The sequence below is a fragment of the Vipera ursinii genome, assembly GCF_947247035.1.
Source record: "Vipera ursinii genome assembly, chromosome: 7".
NCBI lineage: Eukaryota > Metazoa > Chordata > Lepidosauria > Squamata > Viperidae > Vipera > Vipera ursinii.
Genome location: NC_139521.1, coordinates 61,487,891 through 61,505,815, shown reverse-complemented (window position 1 = coordinate 61,505,815; position 17,925 = coordinate 61,487,891). Strand labels below are relative to the sequence as shown.

Genomic DNA, 17,925 nt, shown 5'->3' with positions numbered 1-17,925 from the left:
TGCGCCAAGCCCCAGGAATAAACAGGAACTCCAAGCCTTTTTAGGGCTATTAAACTTTTATCATGCCTTCATTCCACATAAAGCCACTATCGCAGAACCCCTGCATAGACTCCTAGATAAGGGAACTGCCTGGTCCTGGACCAAAATTCAGGAAAATAGCTTCCAATCACTAAAAAAGATTATCTGCAATAGTTCTACGATCACCCTTTTCCGAGAAGATACACCAATATGCATCGCTTGCGACGCATCTCCCTATGGAATTGGGGCAGTATTAAGTCATGTATATAAAGACGGCACCCAAAGACCCATAGCCTTTTATTCACGTACTCTGTCAAAAGCAGAGAGAAATTACGCACAAATAGACAGAGAAGCCCTAGCAATAGTCGCAGGGGTTAAAAAATTTCATGACTACCTTTACGGGAGACCCTTCACTATATACACAGATCATAAACCCCTATTAGGGATATTCACGTGGAATAAAATAACACCTCAGATTCTCTCCCCGAGAATACTTCGATGGTCCACGTTCTTATCTGCCTATTCTTATCAATTAATCCATAAACCAGGAAAGGAATTAGGACATGCAGACTGTCTCAGCAGACTGCCAATTCCTAGCAAGGACCCAGACCCAGCCCCAGCCGGCCTGATTTTAGCAATTACGCAACTCCCAGACTGTCCCCTCTCGGCAAAGATCATAGCTAACAACTCAGCTAAAGACAAAATTCTCAGCAGAATTCTCAGATGGACCACAACAGGGTGGCCAGCACAAAACCCACACTCCCAATTCCAGCCATACTTTAACAGGAAAAATGAAATATCTACGCATAGGGGATGCCTGCTATGGGGAAATCGAGTCATAATACCTAACAAAAACATAAATCAAACATTAGACATCCTACATGAGGGACATCCTGGCATTGTCAAGATGAAAGCAATAGCCAGGAGTTATGTATGGTGGCCAGGCATTGACAAAGAGATAGAAAAATACGTGGGAGGATGCTACACTTGCCAAGCAATACGGAACGAACCACCCCAAGCACCAATTCACAAATGGGAAACGACAAAAAAATCCATGGTCATGCATACACTTAGATTTTGCAGGACCTATCCAGGGACAAAGTTTCCTAATTGTAGTTGACAGTTATTCTAAATGGTTAGAAGTCACTCCCCTTAGAAAAACTACATCAGGAGCCACAATACAAGCCCTAAGGAAAATATTCGCCACACACGGCCTCCCAGACACCATAGTTTCAGACAATGGGCCTCAATTCACCTCTCGTGAATTTCAGATCTTCGCTATGAAGAATTGTATTAGGCTGATTACATCTGCACCATTCCACCCATCGATGAACGGGATGGCAGAAATTATGGTGCGTTCTACAAAAGAAGCTTTAAAAAAATTCATCAAAGGGAACTGGCAGCGGCGGCTCAGCCAGTTCCTAATGTCACAACACGCAACGCCATGCACGACAACGGGCAAATCACCGGCGGAACTAAGATGGGGGAGAAGGCTGATAACGCGGCTCGACAGACTACATCCTGACACGTTCCCGGAAGAAAACGAGCAACCACAACCAAACCGTACACTCACACAAGGCCAAATGATATGGGCACGATCTTATACAGATAAAAACAAATGGGTCCAGGGGACAGTGCTTAAACAAACAGGACCCATTTCCTATCTCATATCCACACAAACTCACGGCAATCTACGCCGCCATATAGACCAACTCAGACCCAGACAACCACCACACACCCCAGAACCCCAACTGGAGGAACATGACCCCCAAACCCCAGGAATACTACCGTTGCTTAACCAAGACGAAGAAGGACTAAGAGACGCGATGCCAGCACAACCAGACATCGCCCCTCTTCCACGACGCTCCGACAGAAACCGAAGGGCCCCCGCCTACCTTAAGGACTACCAGTGGGCAGGGTCCAACAATCAAGGGGGTAGAAACGATCCAGGGGAGGGGTAAGGGGTGTATTATATGTAGAAACATCTTTAATATCTTTAAAACATAAGTTAACAAGTCAGACGATGAGGTAAACCGTGTTGACAGAAGAACACACGGGAACTTTGACAGCTGTCAAAGTTCCTCGCAGGGCGCAGGCGCAACCACTGACAGCTTGCGGCTGTCAAAACACCAAGCCATGCGGAAGCAGGAGCTGTCAAACACAGACGACGTGGATTGGACGAGGAAGACGCGGCGCCAAAATAGACAAACCTGATTGGCCCTCACTGACAGCCGCCGGCTATAAAAAGCCGGCAAGTTATTCTGTTCTTGTCTTGCTCTAAATAAACCTTTAAGTTAAATAGCCTGTCGTCCCGAGTGGTCCTTCGGCTACTTCAAGTTCGAAAGCACGTAAAAATGCAAGTAGAAAAATAGGGACCACTACGGTGGGAAGGTAACAGCGTTCCGCACGCCTCTGGCGTCTAGTCATGCCGGCCACATGACCACGGAGACGTCCTCAGACAAGCGCTGGCTCTTCAGCTTTGAAATGGAGATGAGCACTGGCCCCTAGAGTCGGAAACGACTAGCACGCATGTGCGGGGGAACCTTTACCTTTACCTAATATTTTTTCAGATATATTGGACACCAAAGATGACGTTTACAATGTGTTGGCTGCTAATCTTACTCTAATACAAACCTGTCCTACAATCTCTTTATAACCTTAAGTATTGATAACAGCGTTGGAAGATGAATACAGTTTAATATATTAATGTACTTTTGAATTAAATACAAAGAATTCAGAATCTATCACATTCTAATGAACTGTACTGAGCATAGGGTGCTGCATTGCAATGCTAAGGATTTATTGTATTTATTTAATTTTATGCCATTTAAATGTTTATGTGCTAGCTAGGGAATCTGGGTTTTCTGTTTCTTAAAATTACTAATTATATTAGAAAAAGTCTTAAGGGGGCACAATGAACCAGCAGTTAAAGCAGTTGAGTTTGTCAGCAGGAAAGCTGGGTTTGAAATCTGAGTGCTATGTGATGGGGTGAGCTTCCATTACTTGCCCCAGCTCCCGCCTACCTAGCAATTTGAAAACATACAAAAGCGAGTAGATAAATAGGTACCATTTCAGTGGGAAGGTAACAGTGTTTCATGCTCCTTTGGCATGTTGTCATGCTGGCCACATGATTACGGAAGTGTCTTCAGACAATGATGGATCCCTCAGGTAATAAACGGAGATGAGCACTGCTCCCTAGAGTTGTACATGATTGGATAGGGGCAACATTTTACCTTTACCTTTTAGAAAAGTCTTGTTTTAATTTTCTCTTACAGGATTCATTGCTGCAGATATTAAAGGAACCGGATCTTGGACACAGCTTTATCTTATCACTGATTATCATGAAAATGGATCTCTGTATGATTATCTAAAATCTACTACCTTGGATACAAAAGCAATGCTGAAATTGGCATATTCCTCTATCAGTGGACTGTGCCACTTGCATACTGAGATCTTCAGCACCCAAGGCAAACCAGCAATTGCTCATCGGGACCTCAAAAGTAAAAACATTCTGGTGAAGAAAAATGGAACTTGCTGTGTAGCAGATCTTGGTCTGGCAGTTAAATTCATTAGGTGGGTAAAATACTGCATGCCTTAATGAAGCTAAGTCTATTAAACATTTTTTTAAAGAGAAAAAAAGGGAAAAGTTATATAGTTCCTTGAAATGCTGTTCATCTTCTCTAGCAACCAGTCTTTTGTGGTAGGAGTGAATAATTTTGAGAAGTACCATTTCAGAAGGTCGCTTGAAGCTCTCCTATGATCATACTACCCACTAGAACATGGGTGTCAAACTGCCAGCCTGCAGGCCGGATGCGTCATCCGGAAGCCACGCCCACCCCATTGCCGGCAATGGCAAAATAGTCCCGATATGTCTCGCAATGTCATGTGACGTTGCGAGTTTGACATGTCTGCACTAGAAGGAGTAGAGTGGCAGAGTGTGTGCATTTTGTGGTGTCCCAAGAATAAACCAGTTTCAACTAATATATTTTCAAATGAACACTGTCTCTTCAGTAGTTTGAATTATACTGCCACAGCACAGGTGCATGTGAGGTAAGGCCACACTTGGAATACTGCATCCAGTTTTGGTCACCATGTTACAAAAACGATGTCAGGACTTCGGAAAAAGTGCAAAGAAGAGCAACTAAGATGATTAAAGGCCTGGAGACTAAAACTTGTGAAGAACAGTTGCAGGAATTGGGTATGTCTAGTCTAGTGAAAAGAAGGACTAGGGGTGACATGATACCAGTATTACAGTATTTGAGGGGCTGCCACAAAGACAAGGGGAGTCAACTTATTTTCTGAAGCACCAGAAGGCAGGACGAGAAACAATGAATGGAAACTAATCAAGGAGAGAAGCAACCTGGAATCAAGGAGAAACTTTCTAACAGTGGGAATAATAGCCAGTGGAACAGCTTGCCTTCAAAAGTTGTAAGTGCTTCATCACTGGAAGTTTTTAAGAAGAACCATTTGTCTGAAATGGTATTGCGTCTCCAAGGTCCCTTCCATCTCAATTCTGATTCTGATGCAGACACATTAATATAGATGGTTATTAGCTATGTACCTTATATCCACAGTATATCTTCTTTAAGATTATGAAGAGTAACTCTTTAGTTTTTTTGTTAGCCTCCATGAAAGCCTTAGCACCTGAGGCACCTTAAGATACTTGTAAGAGAAATAAAATTATAAACGCCAGCATCAGAAGTCCAATTTTTTGCCCGCAAACTCTCAGAAAAATCTCCAGCATCTGCAGAATTCTGAATTTTGCCATTGAACGGTTAATGTAATATTAGGTAAGGATCGTGTTTAAAAATGAGCATTTGGTTAACACTGACAAGCTTTCTCTGTAGGAATAATTTCCGTTGAGATTATCTGTTAATTCTGGCTTGCACGGATACAGTTTTAATTTGAAAAGGAGTGGGTGTTTCTCTCTTAATAGCAGTTTTGGTTTTTGAAGAGAAACTGCTTGCATACTTAATGTTTGTGTCTTTAAACAACCCCCCCCCCCGTTTTACAGTGATACAAATGAAGTGGACATCCCACCAAACACCAGAGTGGGAACCAAACGTTACATGCCCCCAGAAGTGCTGGATGAAAGCTTGAATCGCAATCACTTTCAGTCATATATTATGGCTGATATGTACAGCTTTGGACTTATCCTTTGGGAAATAGCAAGAAGATGTGTTTCCGGAGGTAAATATTTTAGGCATGGCTGCATGCCTTTAACATAGTACATTATCAGCTTTCAGTATCTACAGCGCAAAGTTCACGTTGGAAAGTATTACATGTAGTCCTCGACTTAACGACCACCACTGGGTTGAGGCAAGGCAGTTGTTAAACAAGTCACCCCTGACTTTTACCACCTTGTTTTCCATAGCTGTTAAGTGAGTTACTGCAGTGGTTAAGTTAACCATGTGGTTGTTAAGCAAGTCTGACTTCTTCCAACGACTTACTTGTTGGAAGCTGGCTGGGAAGATCACGGATGGCATTCACATGATCCCTGGATTCTGCAACCATCATAAATACATGCCAGCTGCCAAAAGCCCAAATTTTGATCATCTGATTGCAGGGACTATAACAGTGGTGGCGAACCTATGGCAGGCGTACCAGAGGCGGCACTCAGAGCCTCTCTGTGGGCTTGTGTGCCATTGCCTCAGCTCCGCCTTCTCCCGCAGCCCCCGCCTCCCCCCACAGCCCGTTCCTCACCAGTAGCCCCTCCGGAGGAGAGTTGCCCCAGGGTGCGTCCTGCATGGAGCAGCGCAGCCAAGGACATGGCAGTTGGGCAGCAGGGACAAGACTCCACCCTTGTGCCCCGTCACACGCAGATGCTGCTGCAGGGCATGGGCAGAGGGCGTGGCCACCATTGGTGCTGCAGGACTGCCTAGGCAATCTGCAGCGGGCCATGGAGGCAGCAGGTGGCCCTGTGGGTGGGGATGGGGTGGGGCAGTTTTGGGGCACTTGGTCTCTAATACTGGAGTATTAGTACAAGGACCAGTTGTAAGTCTTTTTTTTTCAGTTCCCTTGTAACCTCGAACGGTTGCCAAACAAATGGGTTTTGTAAGCCAAGGACTACCTGTAGTTAGATTTTTAAGGTGCCATAAAATTTACTGTTGCTGCAACCGGTTAACACAAATTATTCTCCAGAAAACTTTTGGGTTTGTTTTTTTTAACAAGAAAGAAAAAGAATTATAATAGCTTTTCAAAAATAATTGGTGGCACTAAACTAAGTCCCTTTCTACTCTTGGGACTTATTATTCCTTTTCTGGAAGGTCTTACTTAGCCCATAAAGATTTATTCTCTATTTTAATAGACTCTTTTAAAGATGCTATATTTCATAATTGTAGTGGGAATTTGGAGTTCATTTATGGGAACTCTTGTGGTTATAAAAATTACTGCTAAAGTAAGAGCACAGCTGTTGTTTGAGCAATAATACAACGAGGTTGATTTTACTTAGGTACCATGATTAACAAGGAGATTAGATTTAAGAGCAGAAATATAGGCACTACAGGTGTTATTTGGCTTTAGAAAGCCTGCATGTGTGTAGGAGGGAACACGTATCCTGATAGAAAAATAAGTCTGGATTCAGGAAGATTTGGAATGCTAACCCTAATTTTTTTTTTACTTTATTCTGTTCTTTTTCTTATGATTGTTTAAATGTTTGTAAACTGAAATCGGCATATTGTAGTATCCTTTTTAAAGGGGCATAGCATGTTGATCTATTCTAATAATCTGAAGTCACCTAAAAAAGGAAGTTGGGCGTTTTGGTAGCACTTTCAACTACTAAAAATCAGAGGACAGATTAATCTTGGAAAAGTCCAGCTGCTAATTTTATTTCTAAAGGTTTGGCCATGAAATTTACAAACAGATTACTGGAAAAGTGCCTTCAGCTTTAGCAATAGCACTTAGTTTTATATACTGCCTCACAGTGCTTTACAGCACACTCTGGGCAGTTTACAAATGTCAGCATATTGTCCCTAACAATCTGGTTCCTCATTTTACTGACCTTGGAAGGATGGAAGGCTGAGCCCCATCAGGATTGAACTCCAGGCTATGGGTGGAGTTTGCCTGCAATACTGCATTCTAACCACTGCGCCCCAAAGGCTCATCATCTTTGATGACGGATAATTAGGGAGGGGTGAAGGCAGCCCCTGCCCAATAGTTCCCAGAGTATTTGTTTCATGTAGGTATAGTCTGCTTCAGTTAGGCAAGATTTTGTCTATAGGTGTGAATTGATAAATCTGCTTCAAAGAATCACTACGTGTCTTTCTTGATTTCCAGAGCAACTTTCTACAATAAATTCTCGCACTCTATTGATCAGAATAAAATATAGGTTGATTTTTCCCCCCCTGCTGCTATCCATATCTATGTTGAGTTTAGTTAAATGTGTAAGTTCTTAACCCTACAGGAATGTTCAATTGGACATAATTTATATATTTGCCAAATGCTTTCCCTGCTAGGTATTTTTGAGGAATATCAGCTTCCTTATCATGACCTTGTTTCCAGTGACCCTTCATATGAAGACATGAGGGAAATAGTATGCATCAAGAGATTACGGCCTTCATTTCCCAATAGATGGAGTAGTGATGAGGTAAGGAGACCATTTTTAAAAAAAATTGAAAATTTTTGTGTATTTTTTTTTTTAAAAATTGAATCACGTGCTTAAAATGAAGAAAAGGAATAAGGGAAGTATTTTCTGTTCAGTCAATCTGTTACAGGTACTGCTCGACTTAGGGCCACAATTGAACGCTAAAGTTATGTTGCTGAGACATTTGTTAAGTGAATTCTGCCCCATTTTGCATCATTTCTTGCCACAGTTGTTAAGTGAATCAGTGTTCAGTTAGCAGTGTTAAGTTAGGAACACAGTTGTTACATGAATCTGGCTTCCCCATTGAGGGAAGGTTGCAAAAGAGGAATCACATAAGCCTGAGATATTGGAACCGTCATAAATATGAGTCAGTTGCCAAGCGTCTGGATCTGGATCACGTGACCATGGCGATGCTGCAAGGGTCGTAAGTGTGAAAACAGGTCACCAGTCGCTTTTTTCAATGCTGTTGTAATTTTGAACGGTCACTAAACGAACTGTTGTAAGTCAAGGACTACCTGTACTGAATACTTTTGAAAATTATTTAATAAAATGTAGGCACAAAAAATAGATTCTAATCCTAATCATAATGGAAAACCAGAGGTGTGGCTTAGAGTTAGAAATTTAAAAAAAGACATCCCGGAAAAAGGAAGTAGAAAAGGGCCTTCTAAAGCATTGATGGATTGTTGTTGAACTTAAGAGTACTGTTACCTTAATCAGTAAACGTATTTGTAACTTTTATACACCCGTGGTTTGACATATTTGCTTGAAAAAATGTAATAGTTTGTTCTCATGAACAAAACAACCATCCAACCCACTTCTAGGCATGGCTAGCTTTTAGTACACTGTTGACTGGATTAGTCTAATTCTTCAACTTGGGTTTGTGAGGAAATCTTAACCCTATGAATTCTTAACTAGAATGGCCAAAATTTATGTGATAAGGAATTGGATTGATAAGTAGGAAGATGAGAACCTGGGCTGGATAACTACTGGATCATATGATAATAAGGATCTCCTACTTTTCAAAAAAAGGGACGCGGTGGCTCAGTGGGTTAGGACGCTGAGCTTCTCGATCAGATGGTCGGCAGTTTGGTGGGTCGAATCCCAAGTGCTGCGTAACAGAGTGAGCGCCTGTTACTCGTCCCAGCTTCTGCCAACCTAGCAGTTCGAAAGCATGTAAAAATGCAAGTAGAAAAATAGGGACCACTATGGTGGGAAGGTAACAGCGTTCTGTGTGCCTTTGGCGTCTAGTCATGCTGGCCACATGACCACGGAGACGTCCTCGGACAAACGCTGGCTCTTCGGCTTTGAAACGGAGATGAGCACCGGCCCCTAGAATCGGAAACGACTAGCACGCATGTGCGGGGGAACCTTTACCTTTACCTTTACTTTTCAAAGAGGGAATCTAGGGGATTGGTTTTTTTTAAGTGCCCTTTATATTCTCCCAGATACAGTCCTAGCTAAATTCTTTGTAGAATATGGATACATATATACAGTATTTTACAAGCTGACTAAATAGCATAGTAGCTTTGCAAAAGATAGTCTGGGAATGCGGTGAGTTTTCTGCTCCTTATTTCCACTTTTGTAAATTAATATGGGAAATTGCTTTTCTGAAGCTGATATACTGATATTTTCCTTTAGGGGAGGAGGTGGAAAGTAGTCTCTACACTTTCCACTGAGAATTTATAATGAAGCAAAATTGTGTTTTGGAATCAGTAGACCAGTAATTGATGTATTGCAGACAAATCTGCCAACAGTTATGGTGATGCTATGCAGAGGTCATTAATCTTGTTAAGTGGTACAGTGTAATGCTATTATTGTAGGAGACAGCTGTGATTTGGGAATAGCAGTCTTCGCTTAAGTATTCTGCAATTAGATTTAAAAAGACTTAAAAATGGCAAGAGTTGTAAACAATCTTGAGTGAGTGATGGTGGAAGCATAGGCAAAGTGGGTTTTTTTAAAAAAGTGGAAAAAATGTAATAAATTGCAAAAATTCCACAGAGATGTTTATTTACTACATTTTCTGACTTCTTTGTAATCTTCAGCAATTTAACCTGGAAATTCGGGTTTAAAACAGCATGAAACTAAGTACTTACCTTCTATAAGTTGCAGGTTTCTTATTATAAGTTCAAACCAGCCCCTGAAATATCTTCCTATCCCCAACATTTTAAGAGAGATGATGCCATTGAATACATGTTAGAAGAGAACACGGTATTTGTCCTAAATACGGTTATCTTAGAAAGTTTCGGTGTAATCTTCACAGATTTTGATGTAAAACCATCAAATGCTTTGAGAACAAATGTAGTCTCATTTTGAAGGAGAATGGGAATCTGTCAGAGGCCAAGTCTAAACAGAATTATACACAAAGATTTAGTAATAGCTACATAATCAGATCAAAGAGCAAATAATTCAACTGTTCATGTAAATTTCCTTGCTCACAGGAGTTCTTTTATTTAGAATAGATTTTTCAGTCACATTGAAGTGTTCCGTCTATAACTCCAAATATGTAATATTGGCCATTGAAATATTCTTGATATGAGAGAGATTAATATATATATATACCTTTTTTTCCCCATAGTGCCTACGACAAATGAGAAAATTAATGACTGAATGCTGGGCTCACAACCCGGCTTCTCGGCTGACAGCCCTGCGAGTAAAGAAAACACTTGCCAAAATGTCAGAGTCACAGGACATTAAGCTTTGATTCAGCTAACAAAAGCTAAAGCTCAGAAAAAATGGACTTTCCTTCTGTGTCTCAAAGAGACAGGAAGAAGAATGACATGCCTTCAGTAATATGAACCTTGAATGCAGATTTTGGCGAAGCATTTGCACACTGGGGCAGAAACCTTTCCAGGGGAAAGAAACGTGGCTCAGTCAAGAATTTTTGGTTCCTGTATGACCAGACAAAGAAGACTTTTAGCCTCCTTGGAGATTGAAGCAAGCAAATGTATCGATAATTTGTTTCTAGACTATATATGCTGCTTTCTGTGAAAGCCTTTATTATTAATATTGTTATTAATATTTGGAAGTTTTTAATTTTCATGGGAATGAATCATTGCAGTTACAAAGTCCAAGGAAAGAATTATTTTCTAACGCTAAAAAAACAAAAAAGCAAAATTGCATCCAAAGTCCTATTACTTTCTACTGATAGAAAAAATTGTTGCACTCTTAAAATGATCCAAATCCAATTTTAACTTGTTATGTAGGATGCATGCTACACCTGGAAAAAAGGCTCGCCCATGAAATTGCAACCAAGCAGTGCCTTGAATATACAAGATATTGTCATGCAGTTACCGTGCATAACTTTTTAACGAAACTTGCAGGAACATGTCATCACAACAAATTTTTACTGGCCAATTCCAAGTTATGATACTTGTAGAAACATGGGCTTTGGTCATACCCACAGGGTGTATCCTCTACTCCTGGAAATATGAGAGTGATATCACAATATAGTTATTCACTTAATGGGACTTATGCAAGTTATTCTGACAGAGGCCTGTGCCCTTGGGGTCATTTTGACTACTTTTTGGCATTTTACACTCGTGTTTTGAAAGGAATGTCTTACAGAACATTTGTTAAAGGTTGAACTTGTGTATTCTCACTAGCATTTCAATGATAAATGAAACTGTTCCCAAAATTGCATTAAAAACCTTTTGCCTTAAGGTAATTGAGTTAAAATAAACTGTGTTGATAGAAATGTTCCTAGAGAAAAAACTTTTCTCTATGTTTCTTTTTATTTATTTTTAAATATATATATAAATCGGACAGTGCTAATCCCTTACCAGAATCCCATAGTTTAGGTGAAAAAGGATAATATTATTTAAGATTTTGAGCCAAGATGCAAATGTCTGCATATTTCAGAATTCCTATGATGCTTTCTCTCAATTTTGCATTTATAAACAAATTTTGCTAGTTTCAGCATATTGCAGAAATAGTTTTAAACATGGATCTCAGCCTGTCTTAATCTTGTTTCAGAATGTGTAGTTTTCTACCTTTTGATGAACTATCTTAAATAAGAATTGCTCATTGAAAGAAATTCACAAAACAGTAAAAAGAGCTATAAATGGGACACATATAAGAAAGATACATCTTTGTGACCTGGTTATAACCCCCCTCCAAATATGTCTTAGCTGCCCAGGGATGCTGTAGACCAGGGGTGTCAAACTGCTGGCCCGTGGGCCGGACGCGTCATGACAAAACCGCGCCCACCCCATTGCCGGCAATGGGAAAAAAGCTCCGATACGTCGCGTGACGTCACATGACGTCGCGAGTTTAACATGTCTGCCGTAGACTGAGATGGGAGCATATAAATTTAATAAAAGTTTCTCATATTCATATTAATGTTGATGTAATTTTTAAAACAATTTGTCTGAGGAGTAATTTTAATGACAGAACCACAGTTTGGCTGGGATTTCAGAACAGAGTTGGAAAATATATATTTGAGGACCAGAGATTTTCTGTCTTGCCTTTCACTGGGAGAAATTGAAAACTAGGAGGCACCATGCATTTTGTCATTGTAAAAGCAATGTATTAATAGGACATTTTTAAACCAATCTTCTGTGAAATTGTTAGAATTCTATAGGTCAGATAACTACTGATTTTTTTAAAAAAATCCCATTTATATCCCGCCCTTCTCCGAAGACTCAGGGCGGCTTACAATCTAAAGCACAAATCAATGTGCTTAGCAATAGCCTTCATTCTATGTATTTGTTGTTGTTGTTGTTAGCTGCGAAGTCGTGTCCGACCCATCGCGACCCTATGGACAACATTCCTCCAGGCCTTCCTGTCCTCTACCATCTTCTGGAGTCCATTTAAGCTCACGCCTACTGCTTCAGTGACTCCATCCAGCCACCTCATTCTCTGTCGTCCCCTTCTTCTATTGCCCTCGATCTTCCCCAGCATTAGGCTCTTCTCCAGGGAGTCCTTCCTTCTCATTAGGTGGCCAAAGTACTTGAGTTTTAGCTTCAGGATCTGGCCTTCTAAAGAGCAGTCAGGATTGATCTCCTCTAGGACTGACCGGTTTGATCGCCTTGCAGTCCAAGGGACTCGCAGGAGTCTTCTCCAGCACCACAGTTCAAAGGCCTCAATTCTTTGGCGCTCAGCCTTTCTTATGGTCCAACTTTCACTACCATACATTGCAACTGGAAAGACCATAGCCTTGACTATACGCACTTTTGTTGACAGGGTGATGTCTCTGCTTTTTAGTGTGCTGTCTAGATTTGCCATGGCTTTCCTCCCCAGGAGCAAGCGTCTTTTAATTTCTTGGCTACAGTCCCCATCTGCAGTGATCTTGGAGCCCAGGAAAATAAAATCTGTCACTACCTCCATTTCTTCCCCATCTATTTGCCAGGAATTGAGAGGGCCAGATGCCATGATCTTGGTTTTCTTAATGTTAAGTTTCAACCCAAGTTTTGCACTCTCCTTCTTCACCTGCAACAAGAGGCTCTTTAGTTCTTCTTCACTTTCTGCCATTAGAGTGGTATCATCTGCGTATCTTAGGTTGTTGATATTTCTTCCGGCAATCTTAATTCCAACTTTTGATTCATCTAGCCCTGCCTTTCTCATGATGTGCTCTGCATATAAGTTAAATAGGCAGGGCGACAGTATACAGCCTTGCCGGACTCCTTTCCCAATTTTGAACCAATCAGTGGTTCCGTGTCCAGTTCTCACTGTTGCTTCTTGACCCGCATATAGGTTTCTCAAGAGACCAATAAGATGGTCTGGTACTCCCATCTCTTTAAGAACTTGCCACAGTTTGTTATGATCCACACAATCAAAGGCTTTAGCATAGTCAATGAAGCAGAAGTAGATGTTTTTCTGGAACTCCCTAGCTTTCTCCATGATCCAGCGTATGTTGGCAATTTGATCTCTAGTTCCTCTGCCTCTTCGAAATCCTGCCTGCACTTCTGGTAGTTCTCGATCCACATACTGCTGAAGTCTAGCTTGTAGGATTTTAAGCATGACTTTACTAGCATGAGAAATGAGTGCAATGGTGCGATAGTTTGAACATTCTTTGGCACTGCCTTTCTTAGGAATTGGAATGTAAACTGATCTTTTCCAATCCTGTGGCCACTGTTGAGTTTTCCAAATTTGCTGGCAAATTGAGTGTAGCACTTTTACTGCATTGTCTTTTAAGATTTTGAATAGCTCAGCTGGAATACTGTCACCTCCACTAGCTTTGTTGTTGCTCAACTTTTCTAAGGCCCACTTCACTTCACATTCTAGGATGTCTGGCTCGAGGTCAGTGACCACCTCATTGTGATTATCAGGGACGTTAAGCTCATTCTTGTATAGTTCTTCTGTGTAATTTTGCCACCTCTTCTTAATCTCTTCTGCCTCTGTTAGGTCCCTGCCATTTTGGTCCTTTATCATGCCCATTTTTGCATTAAACGTTCCCTTCATTTCTCCAATTTTCTTGAAAAGATCTCTGGTCCTCCCTATTCTATTGTTTTCTTCTATTTCTTTGCACTGTTCATTTAAGAAGGCATTCTTATCTCTTCTAGCTATTCTCTGGAATTCTGCATTCAATTGGGTGTATCTTTCTTTTTCTCCCTTGCCTTTCGCTTCCCTCCTTTCCTCAGCTATTTGCAAAGCTTCCTCAGACAGCCATTTTGCTTTCTTGCATTTCTTTTTCTTTGGGATGGTTTTGGTTGCTACCTGTTGTACAATGTCACGAACCTCTGTCCATAGTTCTTCAGGCACTCTGTCTATCAGATCTAATTCCTTAAATCTATTTGTCACCTCTACTGTATATTCAACAGGGATATGATTTAATTCATACCTGACTGGCCTAGTGCTTTTCCCTACTTTCTTCAGTTTAAGCCTAAACTTTGCAAGGAGAAGCTCATGGTCTGAGCCACAGTCAGCTCCTGGTCTTGTTTTTACTGACTGTATAGAGCTTCTCCATCTTTGGCTGCAGAGCATATAGTCAATCTGATTTCTGTGTTGACCATCTGGTGATGTCCATGTGTAGAGCCGTCTCTTGGGTTGTTGGAAAAGAGTGTTTGCTATGACCATCGCATTCTCTTGACAGAATTCTATCAGCCTGTGCCCTGCTTCATTTTGCACTCCAAGGCCAAACTTGCCTGTTATTCCAGTTATCTTTTGGCTTCCTACTTTAGCATTCCAATCCCCCATGATGATAAGAACATCATTTTTTGGTGTTAGTTCTATAAGGTGCTGTAGTGCTTCATAGAACTGGTCAATTTCATCCTCTTCAGCACTGGTGGTTGGGGCATAGACTTGGACTACTGTGATATTGAATGGTTTCCCTTGGATTCGAACTGAGATCATTCTGTCATTTTGAGGATTGTATCCCAGTATTGCTTTTCCTACTCTTTTATTGACTATGAAGGCTACTCCATTTCTTCTGAAGGATTCTTGCCCACAGTAGTATACCTGATGGTCATCTGAATTAAATTCACCCATTCCTGTCCATTTTAGTTCGCTGATACCTAAGATGTCAATGTTCAGTCTTGTCATCTCTTGTTTGACCACGTCCAGTTTTCCTTGATTCATGGATCTTACATTCCAGGTTCCTATGGAGAAAAAATCTTTACAGCATCGGACTTTCCTTTCACCACCAGACACATCCACAGCTGAGCGTCCTTTCGGCTTTGGCCCAGTCGCTTCATTCTTTCTGGCGCTACTAGTACTAGCCCTCTGCTCTTCCCCAGTAGCATATTGGACGCCTTCCGACCTGAGGGGCTCATCTTCCAGCGTCATATCGTTTTGCCTTTTGGTACTGTCCATAGGGTTTTCATGGCAAAGATACTGGAGTGGGTTGCCATTTCCTTCTCCCGTGGATCACGTTTTGTCAGAACTCTCTGCTATGACCTGTCCGTCTTGGGTGGCCCTGCACGGCATAGCTCATAGCTTCATTGAATTACGCAAGCCCCTTCGCCACGACAAGGCAGTAATCCATGAAGGGGCATTCTATGTATATGCCTGCTTATTAGGGCTTTCGCCCCCCCCCCAAACGGCATTATTACAAAGTCAGCTTATTGCCCCCGACAATCTGGGTCCTCATTTTACCTACCTTGGAAGGATGGAAGGCTGAGTCAACCTTGAGCCTGGTGGGACTCGAACCTGCACTAATTGCAGGCCATTTCCTTTCTCTTTGTAAGATGCCTGGATGTAAGCGAAGTTACCTTGGTATAAATTATTGGAATGAAAGCAAATATAACTGATAGTTAAAAATTATTTCTAACACCGAATTTCAGAGATGAATATGCTATATTTGGATGGCTCATGTTCATTAGTGTATCCTTTTACAATGGCACTTTTAGTAATATGAAGGAATTTCTACACATTCAGTCCCGAAGAAAAAAAGGCAACTAGAAAGATTCATTAATTAAATACAGCATAGAGCTTTCATGCTTTTAAAACCTGTATGGACTTACTGCTGCATTCAGTTAAGCATGACTTATTCTCATTGATTTGGAGTAATTTATAGGCTATTCTAAAAGCAATTTGACTTCTGAAGCTATTAGCTACTTTTACACGAACACTTCTGTTCCAGAGCAGAATTGATCATGCACAAACCAAGTCTCTTCATAAGTTGTACTCTTCTTTCTCCTGGGCGCTTGGTGTCTTGACAGCTGGCCTCCATAAATTATCCAAGCCATGATTGTGATTAGCTTAATGGAAGCTAAGAATTCAGATCTCTAAAAGAATCGTCTACATGGCTTGAACCAAGAGATATATAACCAATTTAAACTCTGATTGCATCATACCTGGGTTAAAATATTGCAATTAAACTGCAGTTCTCCAGGATATCTTTCATTCCCGGGAGGTATAGATCCCTCAATTTAATTTGGGCATATTCCTTAACTTAAAGTACATGTTAATTACTTGTAGAAAAATATTCCATTTCAAAGTAGAATAAAGTGCTAGGGAAACCTACACAATACTGTATTTATAGTCAAGTTGCATTATCTTCATTGTTTCCATATGTAGTTATTCCTTACCACTTAGTCTTAATTAGCAAACTACCAGAATTTGCAGGTGTTACTTTGGAAATTTTGGAATAAATGTCCACAATAGTTGACTTATCAAGTCAAATCGTCTCAGGGCTCAAAGAAAGTCCTTTATGTCTTTCAAAATGTTTCTAAACGTCTCAAAATCTGTAAATCATTTCACTGCTAACCTTAAAGCTATTTTTTAAAAATTCTGTTTTTGAAAGAAATGGTCTTCAAGTGACAATATCCTCAGTTGTATGTGTGTGTGTATATATGAAAACACAATAGTTAATCTTCACAGTGATACTGTGATCTGAAAACAAAAAGCCATGAAAAGATACCATAATTTTTCTTCGTTTTGTTCCAAAAGTGAATTGCACATAGAGTCAGGTATGAATGATTCAAACTGCTGTCCACAATGGATATTTTGTCTAAGGACCTATTATATTTCATGACTACAAATTTATATCAGGCCAAAGGGGAGAATGCCTGGACATGATTGTTTGAATTTCTTCAAAGAATACCAAATGGAAAAAAAAGTTGTCTGACTATCAGTTACATTGAGAGGGCAGGAAGTTTGAGATGAATAATGATTTAATGTTTGTTAATGAAGTTCAAGGAAGATGATGATGTGATTTTTTAACGATACTGATTTGTGTCCATGTGAGAACCAGTGCCTTATTCAATCTGTAAATACTGTAATTATAAAACAAACAGAAACATAGGGAACAGGCCTTGGTTGTGATTGTTCATAATATTGTATTTCCTTTTAACATTCCCCAAATAAAATTTTTCAATACTCATTAAAAAGACAATGTCTTTTCAAATAGCTAGCTTCTTTGTAACGTTTACCAATATTTGTCATTTCCCCATCTATAAGCAATCAGAGACAGCTGCCTAAGTTGCTTTAGTTTTCCTTTTTTCAGCATCAGGTGTAAATTACTAAACTATAAAAGCAATACTACAGTACATCCAGGAATTTTGCCTTCAATATAAGAAAGCCAATGTCAAGTGTGAAACTTTGGCAGTTACATGCCTCTGCATTTCAACTTGCCTTAGATAAGGGGATAGGAGGCGTTACTTTCAAGTGGGTAGATGGAGAAATGAAGCTTCTTTAATTCATCTGCAGACCATGGGAGTCTGAAGCCTTGTGAAGGACACCAGAACAAGTGTGGATTTGAAGCTGACGGTTCCCGGAACAAAGTGGACTTGTTGATATGGATTGCATAAGATGTGGCGTTTGGCTTGGAAAACTATTGTTTAAGTCTATGAACTGGCGTGGGAGCCTCAGAGTTAAGTTTTGATTCAGCATAACCATGCAGGGTATTCAATAAACCTTAAGATTTTGGAAATGGAATTAATCTGAAG

General features: G+C 40.5%; 1 protein-coding gene across 2 annotated transcripts in view; it reads left to right on the top strand.

Annotated features, from left to right (window-relative positions):
* Positions 1-11,216, top strand: part of BMPR1B (bone morphogenetic protein receptor type 1B) — a 193,832-nt gene extending 182,616 nt beyond the window's left edge. For both annotated transcript variants that reach the window (XM_083367837.1, XM_083367838.1), the window contains 4 exons: positions 3,294-3,591; positions 5,033-5,208; positions 7,473-7,603; positions 10,176-11,216. In XM_083367837.1, coding sequence (XP_083223963.1) covers positions 3,294-3,591; positions 5,033-5,208; positions 7,473-7,603; positions 10,176-10,301 — 731 coding nt within the window. In that variant the 3' untranslated portion in view covers positions 10,302-11,216. The remainder of the gene's footprint in view (positions 1-3,293; positions 3,592-5,032; positions 5,209-7,472; positions 7,604-10,175) is intronic.
* Positions 11,217-17,925: the final 6,709 nt, after the last annotated feature.